The 15372-nt window shown below is 34.9% G+C and overlaps 1 protein-coding gene across 2 annotated transcripts in view; it reads left to right on the forward strand.

The window, feature by feature from the left end:
• Nucleotides 1-15372, forward strand: part of LOC114339383 (juvenile hormone esterase) — a 104153-nt gene that overhangs the window by 38080 nt on the left and 50701 nt on the right. For both annotated transcript variants that reach the window (XM_050645548.1, XM_050645549.1), the window contains exons 7-8: nucleotides 6704-6887; nucleotides 8462-8634. In XM_050645548.1, coding sequence (XP_050501505.1) covers nucleotides 6704-6887; nucleotides 8462-8634 — 357 coding nt within the window. The remainder of the gene's footprint in view (nucleotides 1-6703; nucleotides 6888-8461; nucleotides 8635-15372) is intronic.

Genomic DNA, 15372 nt, shown 5'->3' on the forward strand with positions numbered 1-15372 from the left:
TTAGTATAATTTTCCATATTTAACTTCCATAAATGGACGAACTGTTACAAACTGACCGATTAAGGCTGCAAATGATCTTATTTTACATGTACTTTTATTTTTGATGTTCTGAATACTATTAGATTTTTTTTTTTGTCAGCAGGTGCAAAATATATCAGGTTCGAATCAAACGTAAAACCAAGAAAAGTTATATTTTGTGGGGGTGAAAGTATACTTTTCCTTTTTTTTTATTTATAGTAAATCCCAAGCAGAAAAAACATAGAAAATGTTTAAACAATATTTTCTTTACATTTTAAATATGATTTTGAAATTGGTAAATGGTCCTCTAAACAATTGACAAAAGTAAAGCCTCATGTTATTAGATTATTTAGGGCTGGTTTTAAAGTTTTTGTAAATATAAAAGCCGAGATATTATTCAAACCAAACGGTAAACAGTTTAATTAATATAAAAAAGTTCTGTACTTAAATTTTAAATATTTTTTAGAATTTTAATGAACAGGAATAGCAAAATAGACAACTTTTAAATCTATTTTCTTGAAAATGAGCTTGAGGACTGACCTATTATAGTCTTCCAGCTTAAAATATGTGGCTTCTATAAAGCAATTCAATTGTTTTAAATTCAAAACAAAATCTCTGATTTCCGTCTTTTTAGGCACAAAAAACTACGAAAAATAAATTGTCCTTTTGTATGTGAAGAAGGAGAAATAGTAATTTTTAATTACTTTTCAAGTAATTTTTTTTTTTTTTTTTTTTTGTCATACGACCAGTTTGGGTCTATGAGAACTTTTGGTGCTCTCTCTTCAGAGGGCGTCGTTTGAAATAAAATATTAAAACCTTAGACCAAACTTAAAAATTTCTTATCTGAAGTAATCCCTTTCCATATTTTAATACAGTTAGCCATATTACCCTATTAATTTTTATTGACATTTAGTATGACATCCTGGTTGTTCTCATTTGCTTTTGGTACTGCTGTCTGTTCGATTGTTTGCATCTCGATGCTAGTAGAGGGTGATTTGAGTACTGACTTTGTCCAATTCTTGGTCTGCTGAAGGTTGGATTGAAGTTTAAACGCTGCTGATTAAAGTTGCTAGATTCTGAAAGAACTCTTGATGGATGCTGAGTGGAAACAGCAGCTTGGCTTTGTGGTATAGTCTTTGGATAAACAGTGGTCTTTTGTGGCTTCGTAATGACTTCGAGATGACTTAGTAAAGCTGATTTTGTATCTTTGTTTAATATTTTTGACAAAACCAAACAAAAAATTATTGTAAGTACACTCACTAACTTTGTAATATTAAGGTAGACGATAAAAATCAATGCAGAATGTGCAAAAAGTAGTTAAATATATTTTATTCTATTCTAAACTTCTGGGCTACTATAAGTAACTCTGCGAAATAGGAGTAGCTCAAAATAAAGATTTTCTGGGCTACTAAAAAAAGTACCCTCTTCTAGTTTTATTGTTTGAGGACAAACCAAACAAACATTTAATGTAAGCAGTAAACTTACTACCCTCGTAATATGAAATCTAGGCAAAATGTGCACAAAGTAGTTGAATAAATACATTTTATTGTATTCTAAACTTCTGGGCTACATTAAAGTACCTCGGAGAAATAGAAGCAGATAAAATAATCATAAAGATTGTCTGGGCTGCTAAAAAGTACCCTCTGCTGTAATTTTATTGTTTGAAGACAAACCAAACAAAAAGCTTGGTATAATTAAACTTGCTTGTAATCTTAAATCGAAGTAGAATTTACAAAAGTAGTGAAATAAATATAATTCTATTGCATTCCAAACTGCTGGGCTACTGTAAAAATACCTCTGAGAAATAGAAGCAGATAATGATCATAAAGATTGTCTAGGCTACTAAAAAATACCTCTGCTCTAGTTTTACTGTTTGAACACAAAACCAAACAAATAATTTAGTGCAAGTAAACTTGCTTGTAACGTGAAATCGAAGTAAAATTTATAAAAGCAGTTAAACTAATATATTTTGTTCTATTCTAAACTTCTGGACTACTGTAGAGTACCTCTGAAAAATAGAGGCAGGTCAAATAATCATAAAGATTTTTTGGGCTGCTTAAAAGCACCCCTGTTCTAATTTTATTGGTAAACCCTTTATTTTATTCTATTTTAAACCTTTGGACTATAATTTTATTTTTAAACCCCTAATAATGTAGTCTGTATTACTTTGGGCTACCTTAAGGTATCCTTATTGACACAAACAATTTAAATTTTTGCACAATATCATGTCTGTCGGACATTTTGCTACAAAATAAACATTAATAGGAAAATCAGTGCAGTGTGGCAACATAGCGCCTGTTACATCTCTGTGTGTTTTGACAAATACTATTGACGTTTTGAGTATTTCGAATAGGGAAGAAGGCGAGATATAGTAACTATGACAACAGAGAAAATATATTGATAACAACAAAAAAGGACCCCAAGTTTGAATTTGGTTAAAATTGTCATTTCGTAAATATTAAATATTTATAGTTCGATCTATTCACACATAATTTAATTTATCTAACATAAAATGATTCAAAAATATCTTATAAATAACTTGGTCTTTTGGGATAAAACCCAAAAATATCATATAAATACCTTAACTCTACCAGTTTCTGTTGCAAATTTTCATATTTCCGCCTCTTTCGGGATACACAATTATTCTCTGATGACTTTTGTGGTATTTTAAACACTGTCTAATAATTTTTATAAAACTATTTGGAAAGCACTTGTGATCAGTACACGCACAGAAAAAAAAACAGTGATGCGCGGACGTCACTTGTCAAGAAGCTTAATAATCTTCTTTTTCTTCTTCTGCTTCTTTAAACTGTGATCAGCGGCCCGAAAAGACCACTACCATAAGTACAAATGTTCGAAATGTTATGTGAAGGACAATTTCAATGTAAAAAGAATCCTGTTTAAATTGTTTTTATTTTTACGTCCTAGTCCTTAAACGCTCCTAAATCAAATTATCAACATTTTGTTGAGGAAGGTTGCTCCATCCTTGAAGAGCAGCTTGTACTAGCCGTGCGGTGTTTTGTAGATTATCCCGGCGAGATCTAATTTTTCTTTTGAGCATATCCCACAAATGCTTTGTAGGGTTAAGCTCGGGTGAGCGAGCACGCCACTCCAAACAAGGGTTATCTTCTGCTTCAATGATGTCTCTAGTCAGTCTAATGATATGTGGAGGTACATTATCATGCAATAAAATTAAATGTTCTCCTGTTACACCTCTCCAGAGCCTAACTACAGGTTATCAACATACCTGTGAGCAATTTAAGTTCATTGGATAAAAATTAAAGGAGCTTTTTTACGGATCACAATTCGTCTCCAGAACATTACACTTCCCCTTGTATATTTGTGAACAGACCCGACAGTTGCCGTTCTTGCTTGTCTTCTTCGACCTCTAAGTATACGATTTTGTGGGTCATCTGATTTTACACAAATCCTGATTTTTCTGAAGATAGTCAAATATAGAAGATAGACAAATTTTGTCAATTCTCAATGCTCCAGTTTTGGTGGTGAAGACACCAATTTAGGCGATCAATCTTTTCCCATATCTATCTCCTGATGTATACTTCTTGGCACGAACTCTTCCTCTTATCGTTTCAACAGAAACAGTTACACCTGTAGCTTCTAAAAGCTGCCTTTGGAGCTGCAGGTGAGAAATGGTTAAATGTCTTTCAGCTGATTGGAAAATTAAACGATCGTTGAGAGCCATTATTACTTTTTGGCGAATTTTCCTTGCTTTATTTTTGAGGTTTCCTAGTTCCTGTTACCAAGCATAGATTTTGGACAGAACGCCCTGTGTTACGCCAGCTCTACAGCTACAAGATCTTCCTCCACAAGACCAATAATGTTTCCCCGTTGTTAAAGTTATATAAACCCACATGAGGCATATTTTCGTTTTTGGAAGCAAAAGTTAGTTTATTTATTTTCGTTCAATTCAAAAAGTTAAAAGAAGAGAACGAGGAACTCAGAAAAGAAAATGAAGATATAAAAGCAGAATTAACACAAATAAAAGAGAATATGAAATGGATCGATAAAGAAAAAGGAAAAATAATATATAATATTGTTCTAAGCGGCCTGAATATTGATACAAGAAATCAATCAGACCTCAAAATAGCCACGGAGAACTTTTTACAAACCAATCTACAGCTAGAAATAAACATCAGAACTGTAATAAAAATAGGAGAATCCCACTATATCATCCAACTGTATATTGGTGAAGACAAGCAAACAGTTATGGAAAACAAATATAAACTAAAAAACATAAGAAATCAAAAAATCTTCCTAAACAATGAAATGACGAAACGAGGGAGGAAAATACAAAAACAGCTCCGAGAACTACCTAAAGACGATAAAGAAAAGGGAAGAGAAGTAAAAATAGGTTACAATAAAGTGACAATAAATGGGGAGGAGTGGAAATGGAATAGAGTAAACGAAAAAATACAGAAATCTGTTCCAAAAAACTAAGGAAACAACAAACGAGGGATAGTAAAGATGATGACGACAACGCAAAGACAACGGAATGGAACTTGGATAAAGAAAAACATATAAAAGGAAAGGATAATCAACAATAAAATGAACAAAAGAAAAATAACATTGAAAAAACAGCTAGTACGATTGGCGTGGAAATGAAACAAGGACAAGACGCAAAAACGAGAACAAACGAAAATAACAACTTGAAAATTGGTACATGGAATTTAACATCACTTAGAGGAAAGGAATGCGAATTAGAGCAAGAAATGGAAGAATTTAAAATGCAAATAATAGGTATTAGCGAAACAAAGGAATGTGGAAGGGGAAAAGAAAAAATATCAGAAAAATACACAATGTATTACTCCGGGGTAGACAAAGAACTTAGAGCGAAAGAAGGAGTAGGCATAGTAGTCACAGAGACAATAAAAAAAAAGAGTATCAAATTTCAAACTTATATCGTCGAGAATAATGTATATAAAATTAGAAATGGAAGAGGAATGGTACATAGTGCAAATATATGCACCAACAGAAGGAACGGAAGAAGAAAAAATGGAAGATTTCTACAATGAACTACAGAATACCCCAGATGCGATAAGAGAAAAATGTGATAGAGTAGTGTTAATGGGAGATTGGAACGCAAGGATAGGGAAAGATGAAAACAAAGGACTTGAGTGCATGGAAAGGCATGGTGAAGAGATACTAAACAGAAATGGAAATAAAATGATCAGATTCTGCCAGACAAATGACCTATTAATAGGAAACTCGTTCACACAGCAAGTACTACAAGATAAATATACATTTGTAGCAGAAGGCAGAGATGCAAAAAGCATAATATATTACGTAGTCTACACGCAAGAAATGAAACAAAATATAAAACAAGTCTGGACAAAACAGAGAGCAGAGATCGGAACTCATCACAGACTGGTAATGGCAGAGATGACATGGCAAAAACCGGTACAACAAGAACAGATAGAATACAGCAGAATAGCCATAAAAAAGCTAAATGATGAACAAAAGAAAAGGAGCTATCAAGAAGAAACTGATAAGGAGTTCAAAATAAAGGAGAGAAAGAAAATAGAAATGGATATGGAGGAAAAATGGGAAAAATTTAAAGAAATAATAATGAAGAAAGCAGAAGAGATATGCGGAAATCTAACAGTGAGAAAATTAAACAAAAAGACGGAATGGTGGAATGCAGATATACAGGAAGAAGTGAGGAAAAAGAAAAAGGCATAGAAAAAATACAATATTACAAGAGAGGAACAAGATAAAAAAGAATACCAAAAACCAAGAAACATGGTGAAAGAACTAGTTAGAACAGGAAAGAAAGAGTTGGAAGAAGTTCGGCGAATCACCAAACCAAAATTACAGAGACAACAACAGTTGCTTCTGGAATAAAGTAAGGAGCCTAAGAGGAAAGAAAAGAAAAGAACTCATAGGAGTAAAAGACAAACACAACAAACTAAAGACAAATACAACAGAGATACTAGAGGTATGGAGAGAATATTATGAAGAGAAATATATGGGCGAAGTAGAGACAGAGGGAACCATAGAACAGACAGCAGCAGACGAATACCAAATGGAAGAAATAAGTACAGAAGAATTGGAAGAAGCGATAAGTAGAATAAAAATAGGAAAAGCGAGCGGAGCAGATAAAACTAGTGTTGCCAAAAATCGGTCTTGGTCTTGCAGTCTTGGTCTTGTTCTTGCGTTTTCGCAAGAAAAAATGCTTGTTCAATATTTTTCAAAAATCTATCGAATGACACAAAATACGACCCACCAAGGAGGTGGGGTGGAGGGTTACTTTGAAATCTTAAATAGGAATCCCCATTTCTTATTGCCGATTTGGATTCCTTACGCAAAAATAAGTACCTAGCTTTTATTCGAGACATTTTTTCGAATTAGGGATAGATGGTGCTATAATCGGAAATAACGATTTTTGGAAATTGAGAATTAAGTTAAAAAATGGAAAATTCCCACAAAAATGGAAAAGTTAACTTCTTTTGGTTTTTGGACTTAATCTTTACAACCCAATAGGTCCCCATGACGCTTTAGTAACTGCAAATTTAAATAAAAAAAATGGAAAAGTTAACTTCTTTTGGTTTTAGGACTTAATCTTTACAACCCAATAGGTCCCCATGACGCTTTAGTAAATGCAAATTTAGCATCCAAGTCCCCTACTTAAATACTATTTTTTATAATATTTTAAATATTTTTTTAGATGCATTCGGGAGAACTATTAGGTTTTATGAGTGGTGATTATTGGAAACCAATTATTGAAAGTGACAGTAACACTGATGCATACGTAACTGGACCCATGCAAGAAAATTTTATGCAGGGAAATTTTCTTAGGGTTCCCTCATTTGTCGGTTTTAACTCAGAGGAATCATTAACATTCTTAATGGGTAAGTTTTAAATTTTTTGTTAAGGGGGTAGGCTCAAAATCTTGGCCCAATGCTATTTAAATGCATTCATTTCTTATGAAGTAATACTTAGTATTTTTGAAAAATTTAAACGCAGAATAAAATTTTACATTATTACTGAGGAAGGCCAAAAGTCCCTGCCTGAAAACTTCTATAATATTTATTTGATTACGTTGCTTACAGCAGGAAAGAGAAAATTAAGTGTAATATTTAATTTCAAATATTTCATTGAAAAGAAACTTCTTGTTTATTCTAAGGGATTTGGCCCTCGGTAATGTAATCTTTTAAAAATATTTATTAGTTTTCTGAAGATTCGAAAAAAATGATGCATATAAATAGCACCGGACCAATATTTTGTGCCTACCTTCTTAATGCATAGAATATAAAGTCATAAATATAATTAAACAGTCGACAAATTCAATTTGGACTAGCTCAAAATGATGCGAACAGTAGTAATCTTCATACTCTTTGCTTTCCAGAAAAGAGATTTTTACGAGTAAATCTGCACTTTAGCCAATCGGTTCAAAGAGTATTTTTTGAAATTTCTATTCACATTTTTAACAACAAATCTTTAACTCTCTTGTAATTGATCGATTCCATTACTTTTCTTATCCTTTCTAGCGGTGATATTTTTTTGGTATTTTATTGATTTTCTCATCTTTTGGCTTGTTTTTATCAATATCTATAGACTCATCTTTAAGCTCTTTACTACATTCCTAATGTTGATCCATCTGATCAGCAACCCACGTGGTGTGGGGGAGTCGTGCGGATCGAAGGGCTATATCTTTATCAGTTTTATCTATCGTTTGGAATTTTAATTAACAATGTAAATTTAACACATTTTCATACCATTTAAAGGTTTATACCTAGGTATTTTTGATGGCTCAGCATGTGATTAACCTGTTCTAGTACCGATGATGATATTTTTATATCCAAAACGTTCTGTGATTTGATGTAGCCGTTGAATCGTTGAATCGTTCTTTTTCTTCTTCAGAAGCAAATCCACTAATGGATGTTAGCGATCACATTTTCCATTAACTTTCTGTTTCTTGCAATGTGTATTAGATATTGTATATCGTTAATCCATGTACATTGCCTTATGTTTCGGATCCAGGACATTTTCTTGCGTCCTATTCCTCTCTTGCCTTCAATTTTACCCTGAATTATAAGCTGAAGGAACTGGTATTTTTCGTTTCGCATGATGTGACCCAAATACGCCGTTTTTCTTTTCTTGATGTTTTCGAAAAGTTGGTGCCCTTGTTTGATTCTTTTAAGGACATCTACATTTATGACTTTCGTCGTCCATGGTATCTTTAGGATACGGCGATAAAGTCACATTTCGAAGGCTTCTAATCTTTTTATATCCCTCGTTTTGAGTGTCCAGCCCTCTATGCCATATAGCAGCACCGACCACACGTAGTAATTAGTTTAGTTGAATCGTTAAAGGGATTTTAATAAAATTTTGTACCTTTTATAAATGATTTTTTTAATAATCATAAATCATCATTAAGTTTAATAAGTTTAATAACATAGTTTCTTGACTTATCTCTTTATAGCAGCGACTGAGGATCAATATGAGAAAAGTGTGAAACAATTTGATGAGCACCCCGAACTTATGATATCGAATAAGTTAAATACTATTGGAAATGAAGTAAAAGATGTAGTTCACGATTGGAAGAAAATCTACACTGATGTACCATTTGCACAAAACAAGGCTGCATTTGTAAAAGTAAGTTAATCTAATACAAGGTGCTCCAAGGAATATGTGTATAGTAGTAAAGGAATTCTGTCAGAATGCGCAAAAACTGGCGATATCAATGTTTACGAAATTTGAAGATAAGAGCATGCCGATATTTATGTAACATCCTATTCATCATGTAAATCAGTCATTTTAGAAGTACAGTAGAAGTACACTAAACAACATGCATATTAGTACAAATAATTTATTAGACAATAAAATATTAAGTAAGAATAGTTAAACTTTTTTCTACTTTTAAGGACAAAAAAAGCAAATTCATTAGCTGATCCGAATTCAAAATAATTATTCTGCACATCATATTTTTGAGACGTTATTTGGTTAAAACGTCTCATTTTTCTTAGTAGAAACATGTATTAATTTGTTGACTAAATTACGGTTCTGTTGATATCCGAGAGGACTTGGTATTCACACAATGTTGTCAAACTGGATTTTATTATATTCGGTTTAAATTTTCTAGCCGATTTCCGAGCTGACTGTACCAGCCTAAAACTCGGCAACATATATGTTTTAACATCATGCAACTTTAATTCTGTGGTTGAAGATTGCAACCCCCTAATTTTTTAAATGGGGACACCCTTAATTTGTAAGTGGTTTTACCTATACAATCAATTTTTAAGTTTTTGCCGATAAAACGCGTTTTATATTTTCTTAAGTTTAAAAATTAAAAATTTATAAAAGAAAAGCGACGCCATAGGGCTTTTAGTTTTCTTAACTTTAGTAATATAAGGTGATTATTAGTGATGTTGATTATAGTTACTTTCGAGTATTCGTTACAAATCGTTACTTTTGTATAAAGTAATCATTTAAAGTATTCGTTACTTTGATTATTTTGATTACTTTTGTTACTTTTGTATTTGAGTACCGGTAATCATATCGAGAATCGCATTCCTCAATACATATTTTGTATTAGTATTAGTAGGATACTTTGATTATTATGATTACTATTGTATTTCAGTACCGGTAATCATATCGAGAATCGCATTTCTCAGTATTTCGTATAAGTATAAGATCCGATATAACGACTTTCACCGATCTATTTAATGTATAGAAATTAAATTTTATATGTAATTGTTCTGTCATTGCTGCTTCACAATATCAGTAATCTCGAGTAATCTGTTTGCATCAATTAAGTGCCAAAAACAAACCCAAAAAACTCTAGATGACGTACCTTAGCAGTAACCCTGGGCATCCAAGTGCTTCGGAGGTCGATTCTGATTGCAAAATCGTGTTCAGTGACCCTAAATGCCCCGATATAAGAAAATCTGGCCCTTAATATATTGATTTTAACATGTTTATGCATTTTTCGATGCGTTTTATACACTTTAAAATGTAATAATGATAATGCATTTCCACCCATTTTTTTATTGTAGACTTTTTACCAGACGTCATCCTAATCCTAAATACAATGTAAAAAGTTGCAAGTCTCTATGTACCTACTATATTTAAAAATAGATTTATTCCTGTGTTTTTAGTGTTAATGCCCTGGTCTAATAAAAACAATGCCATACCTACATGTAAAATTAAAGTTGATGATCATAGTCTAAAAATATTATCATTTCTACATATTTTAGTAGATACAATACTCAAAATCAAAATGGGTACTCGCTCTGATTGATACGTTTGGTACGAAGTAACGAAGTAATCAGAGTAATCAAAGTAACGATTTGCCTCTCTGTATAGTAATCGTTACTTTCGGTATTCGTAAGTAACGACTACTTTGTAACAAATAGTTACTTTTTCAACATCACTAGTGATTATTGGTCATGCTTGACCAGATGGGGAAAGTTTAAAACCTAATAAAAGCCCTAAAAATTTTAAAAGAACCGATATATTTCTGAAAATGACATCCAATAACTTTGTTTATGACACATAGAATAAGAGGTACTTACAAGCTTGAACATTGACAGCAGGCAAGGTTAGATAGGGCTGAATTATTTTTTTGTCTTCTATTTAACTTATACAATACATATATTTTCCACGATCGTAGGCGTGGGTTATCATCATTTTCAACCCGTACACATCCACTGCTGGACATAGGTCTCCCTCAGCTCTTTCTATCTTTCTCTGTTTTGTGCGGCTTGCATCCAGTTTCCGACAATACGCTTCAGATCGTCAGCCCATCTGGTTGGTGGTCGTCCTCTGCTCCGTAGTGCTTCTTCTCGTGGCCTCCACTCGACAATACGTTTTGTCCATCGGTCGTCTGACAATCTGGCGACGTGTCCTGCCCAATTCCACTTGCGCGACGCGATTCTTTCGACGGCGTCCGTTGTTTTTGTTCAACGACATATTTCTACGTTTGGGATTCGGTCCCTCAGGGAGACACCCAACATCTGGCGCTCTATAGGCCTCTGAGTTATGCGAGTCTTGTTCACTACCTTTTTTGTGAGTGTTAATGTTTCCGCTCCATAAGTGAGTACAGGCAATACACACTGGTCAAAGATTTTCCTTTTCAGGCATATGGGTAAATCCGATTTAAATACATAGCTCAGTTTACTAAACGCTGCCCAGGCTAATCCTATGCGATGTGGGAGCTCGCACGTCTGGTTATCTCTTCCCAACCGAATTTCATGTCCCAATTACTTATGAGATGCAGTCTGCTCAATATCCATTCCATCAACAACAATATTACGATTTAGCACCAGATTAGTCATTATTTACGTCTTGTTGATATTAATCTTTAGTTCGACCTCTAAGGAAGCGTGATATAACTTGTTCAACATTATTATTGCATCATCCATACGATCGGCTATAAGGACGATGTCATCTGCGAACCTCAAATGACTGAGCTTCTCTCCATTTATATTGATACCATATTCGTTCAGATCTGCCTTCTTAAAAGTGTGTTCTAAAAGGGTTGTGAACAGCTTTGGTGAGATGGTGTCTCCTTACCGTACTCCTCGCCGCACACAGAACCTATTAGTTTGTTGGCCAGAGAATCTTACATTATCAGTTGCATTGTGGTAGATATATTTTATCATGTTAGTGTAGCGATGGTCTATTCGGCATTCTGTCAATGCTTTTAACATTTTCTGCTGGTTTATGGTATCGAACGCTTTCTCGTAGTCCACGAATATAAGTGCCAATGGTTTGTTGTATTCCGCCGACTTCTCTATCAAGTTTTTTATTACCAGTAAGTGGTCGTTACAGCTATATCCGGATCTAAACCTTACTACTTACTTACTTACTTACTAGCCAACGCCCACCCTTGGCATGTTAGCCATTTGGCGGCGCGCTGACCAGTATAGACGAGCCGTTTCTCGTAGGCGATCTTCATCCTCCTCGGGTGGGTCTGTTATCAGGGCTGGGCACTCTGGGAGGTGAGCAGCATCCATTTGGGGCTGATTACATAGTGGACAGTTGTCATTTTCACGGACGCCGATGCGATGTAGATGGGAGGCCAGGTAGTCATGCCCCGTAGTTGTTCTGAACGCGGCTACACTGATGGGTCTCGGCAAGTTGTGAGGGATTGGTGACTCTATTAGGTGGGCCCAAGATTTTCCAGCGCCGGCTTGTATTTGCTGGTCTTTTATCCTCGCTTTGATTCCTCTTTTAATGGTGGAATTTGCTGATGTGTACGATTGGAAGCTAGGGGGCTGTGGAAGAGTAGTGCCTTCTTTTGCAAGTTCATCCGCCGCTTCATTCCCTTCAACACCGACATGACTAGGGATCCATTGTAAAGTAATCAGCCACCCTTTTTCCAGCAAGTTCGATAGTTGGACGCGGCAAGATATTGTTTGGGCACAGTCGGTATATCGATTTGTCGACAGGGCGAGGATTGCGGCTTGGCAGTCGATGAAGAAGGCAACTTTTTGGGGGTGTTGGAGATTCTCGAGACTTTTAGCGGCTTCGTGTATAGCAGCAATTTCGCCATCATAGTTGGTGAGAGGGGCACCCACAGCTATGGAGCCTTTGGAGAACGTTGAGACATATGCTGCTCCTGTTCTCCCCGAGTCCGGCATCGAGGAGCCATCGCAGTATATGTGGAGCCACTCATGCTCTGGGTAATTGGTGTGTATCGTCTCTAGGGCGGCTTTCCTTAGGACAATGTCTGACGATAAGTGCTTCGGGTCGTTATGGTTTTTAAGACGCAATTCTGTGTTTGGTAGACAGCTGGCGAGTGTAGTTTGCGCTGGGAAGGGGGAGGCGTTCGACAGGTCAATGTGGTATTTTTCCAAGATTTGATTTGCTACTGTAAGCGGAGTGGTTTGTGTTTTAAGACGTGAGGCTGCTTGTCTATATTCGTCCCATTTTTGTGGAAGTATTCGTCTTTGCCTTTCCCAGAAGGTTAACGCGTGTTGCTCTCTGCGGCTTTGTATTGGTCCAATACCGGTCTGGGCTTCCATTGATGTAATCGGTGTTTATTTTGGAGCACCGGTGATGACGCGAAGGGCAGTGTTCTGGGCGACTTCAAGCTTGGAGGTGGTGTTTGTACTCGCAGTTATTGTAGCTTCACTCCCATATTCTAGTATCGACCGGACATAGGTTTTGTATGTTGCTACCAAGACATCTTGCGTGGCGCCCCATTTGGTTGCTGTGAGACGTTTGAGCAGTCGACATCTCTTTGTGGCTTTCTCTGCAATGTCGTCGATTTGAGGTTTCCACGTCATTTTCTTATCTATGTACACCCCCAGGTATTTTGTTACATCCTCTCTTTCCAGGTCGACTCCTTTGTATGTCAGCTTGACAGCAGTCTGCTTTGTTGAAAGGGTAAGTACTTGATATACGGTTTTGGTTGTACTGACAGTTAGGCAGTTTTTATCCGCCCATTTTTCTAGATTTTTGAGAGCCTGTGTGACGTTCCGCCCCTTATAGAATCGATTATTGATGGGAAGATATTATTTAACTATCCAAAATATTATTTAATTATTTTCAGAATTATTTTCTTTCAATGTTTATTCAAATAGAACTTAAACCCATCTCAGAATTTTTAAATGCTTGATGACGTCACATTTAAAACGTGGCAACATTGGTTTCCCCACTTTGACAGCCAATGCTTAGTAGAGGGGTACGAAGGATTCAGCTGTGAACGTGAGCCTTGGATTGCGATTGTTTCTCGAGTGTTCGGTCTGAATCGTAGTGTGCGGGGTCATTAGACTCAATTATTCACCTCTAATTCTCAGTTCCAAATTGATTAAATATTACAATAAAAGTATAGTGAAGTTATCCAGCAGCAGTGGATTTGAAGAATTTTAGAGCATACTATATCCAATGAGTTCTACCCCGCACCTACCATGAAATCTTAAAGCCACCCTACAACAACACCAAGGCCAGACCACACAGAGAGAAACAATCAATAGGCGACCAGCCTGGATTATTTCCACATTTTCTTTTTTTGAGTACCTCCAGCTGCTTTCCAACAGTTTTGAGTACCTTCAGCTGCTTTCTACCAGTCTTCCTCTCCTGTACCTCCAGCAGGACAGCTGCTAGCGAGAGTTAGCACCCTTGGGTGCTCATTACATCAACTTCAAGATTAGGAAAGAGTGGTTTGTTTGGGAACATTTACTGTGCTCTTATTAAAGACAGACTGGTTTTGTGATATTTAGTACATTTTTTTTTATAGTTCAATTGCACACACATTTTTCCTGCTTTATATTTTTTATAGGTTTTTTTTTCTTTACAACATAATATTTAATTGATAGCGTTCCCCAACACTCTGCAATCTATAAAGGTATAAATTTCTGAGCTCAGATATTTTCCCTGATAATAGTAGTCGGTACTCTTATCTTGATTATTTTTAGGCTGTGTTCCACTTTTGTATAATTATTTAAACTCATTCCATTATTTTAGTATATGTTTAATTAAATTTTTAAAAATTAACTTCACATATTAGTCAAAATTGTAATTATTAACTTTATTTAACTTGAACTTATTAACTTTACTTAACTTTAACTTATTAACTTTATTTAACTTTAACTTTAATTTATTAAATTCATATGAACTTCTGGATTCTAATCCCTCAGATTAGTTTTTGGTTTCACTTGTTATTATTACTATTATAAACCACGAGTTAGGAAAAGGATCTGTGTATCCACTCGTAGGTTTATTTATTCAATAAGGCTTGTGCCTGTCCCACTCACAGTGAGGTATTTATATGTTATATATAGTATCAGGTAGTATTTAATTAAGGTGTACGTATTATAAACGTACAATTATTATTTGGTGAGGGTTCTACTAACCTAGTTGTAAGTTGTACTTCCTGTATTAGAGGTACCCGTAGTCAGTTTTTCTAACCTTATAAAGAGTATTCTTAGATCATAGTTGTATGATGATTTTGTAATTGACTTTCACTAGTATCACTTTTTCCTGTCATGTTAGAGTTACACACTAGTTACTTGTCCTAACTCAGAGATTGTTAAAAAGATCTAGTAGTTACATTCAATAAATATACATTTATTGTGATTTTTTTTTCTTATTACTCCTTTATTTTTAGTAGTATATTTTATAATTTAATAATCTTTAATAACTTTTCACATACTTGTACTACAAACTTAACATACTCTATAGCAGCGTAGAATACCTGGAAGAGCGTTAACCTAGTTATCCTTCTTCTGGCGCCCAAAAATTCATTCTATTTTCAGTATATTATTATATTTACTCTATCTATTTTCTGAACATTATCTTCATATCTTCTTTTCGAGCCATCATTGTCACTTCCTTTAATCTATTGTCTGGCCAAAAATAGCCGTGCAAATTGGCCGAATCCTTCCT

This window comes from Diabrotica virgifera, chromosome 3 (assembly GCF_917563875.1).
Source record: "Diabrotica virgifera virgifera chromosome 3, PGI_DIABVI_V3a".
NCBI classification, from domain to species: domain Eukaryota; kingdom Metazoa; phylum Arthropoda; class Insecta; order Coleoptera; family Chrysomelidae; genus Diabrotica; species Diabrotica virgifera.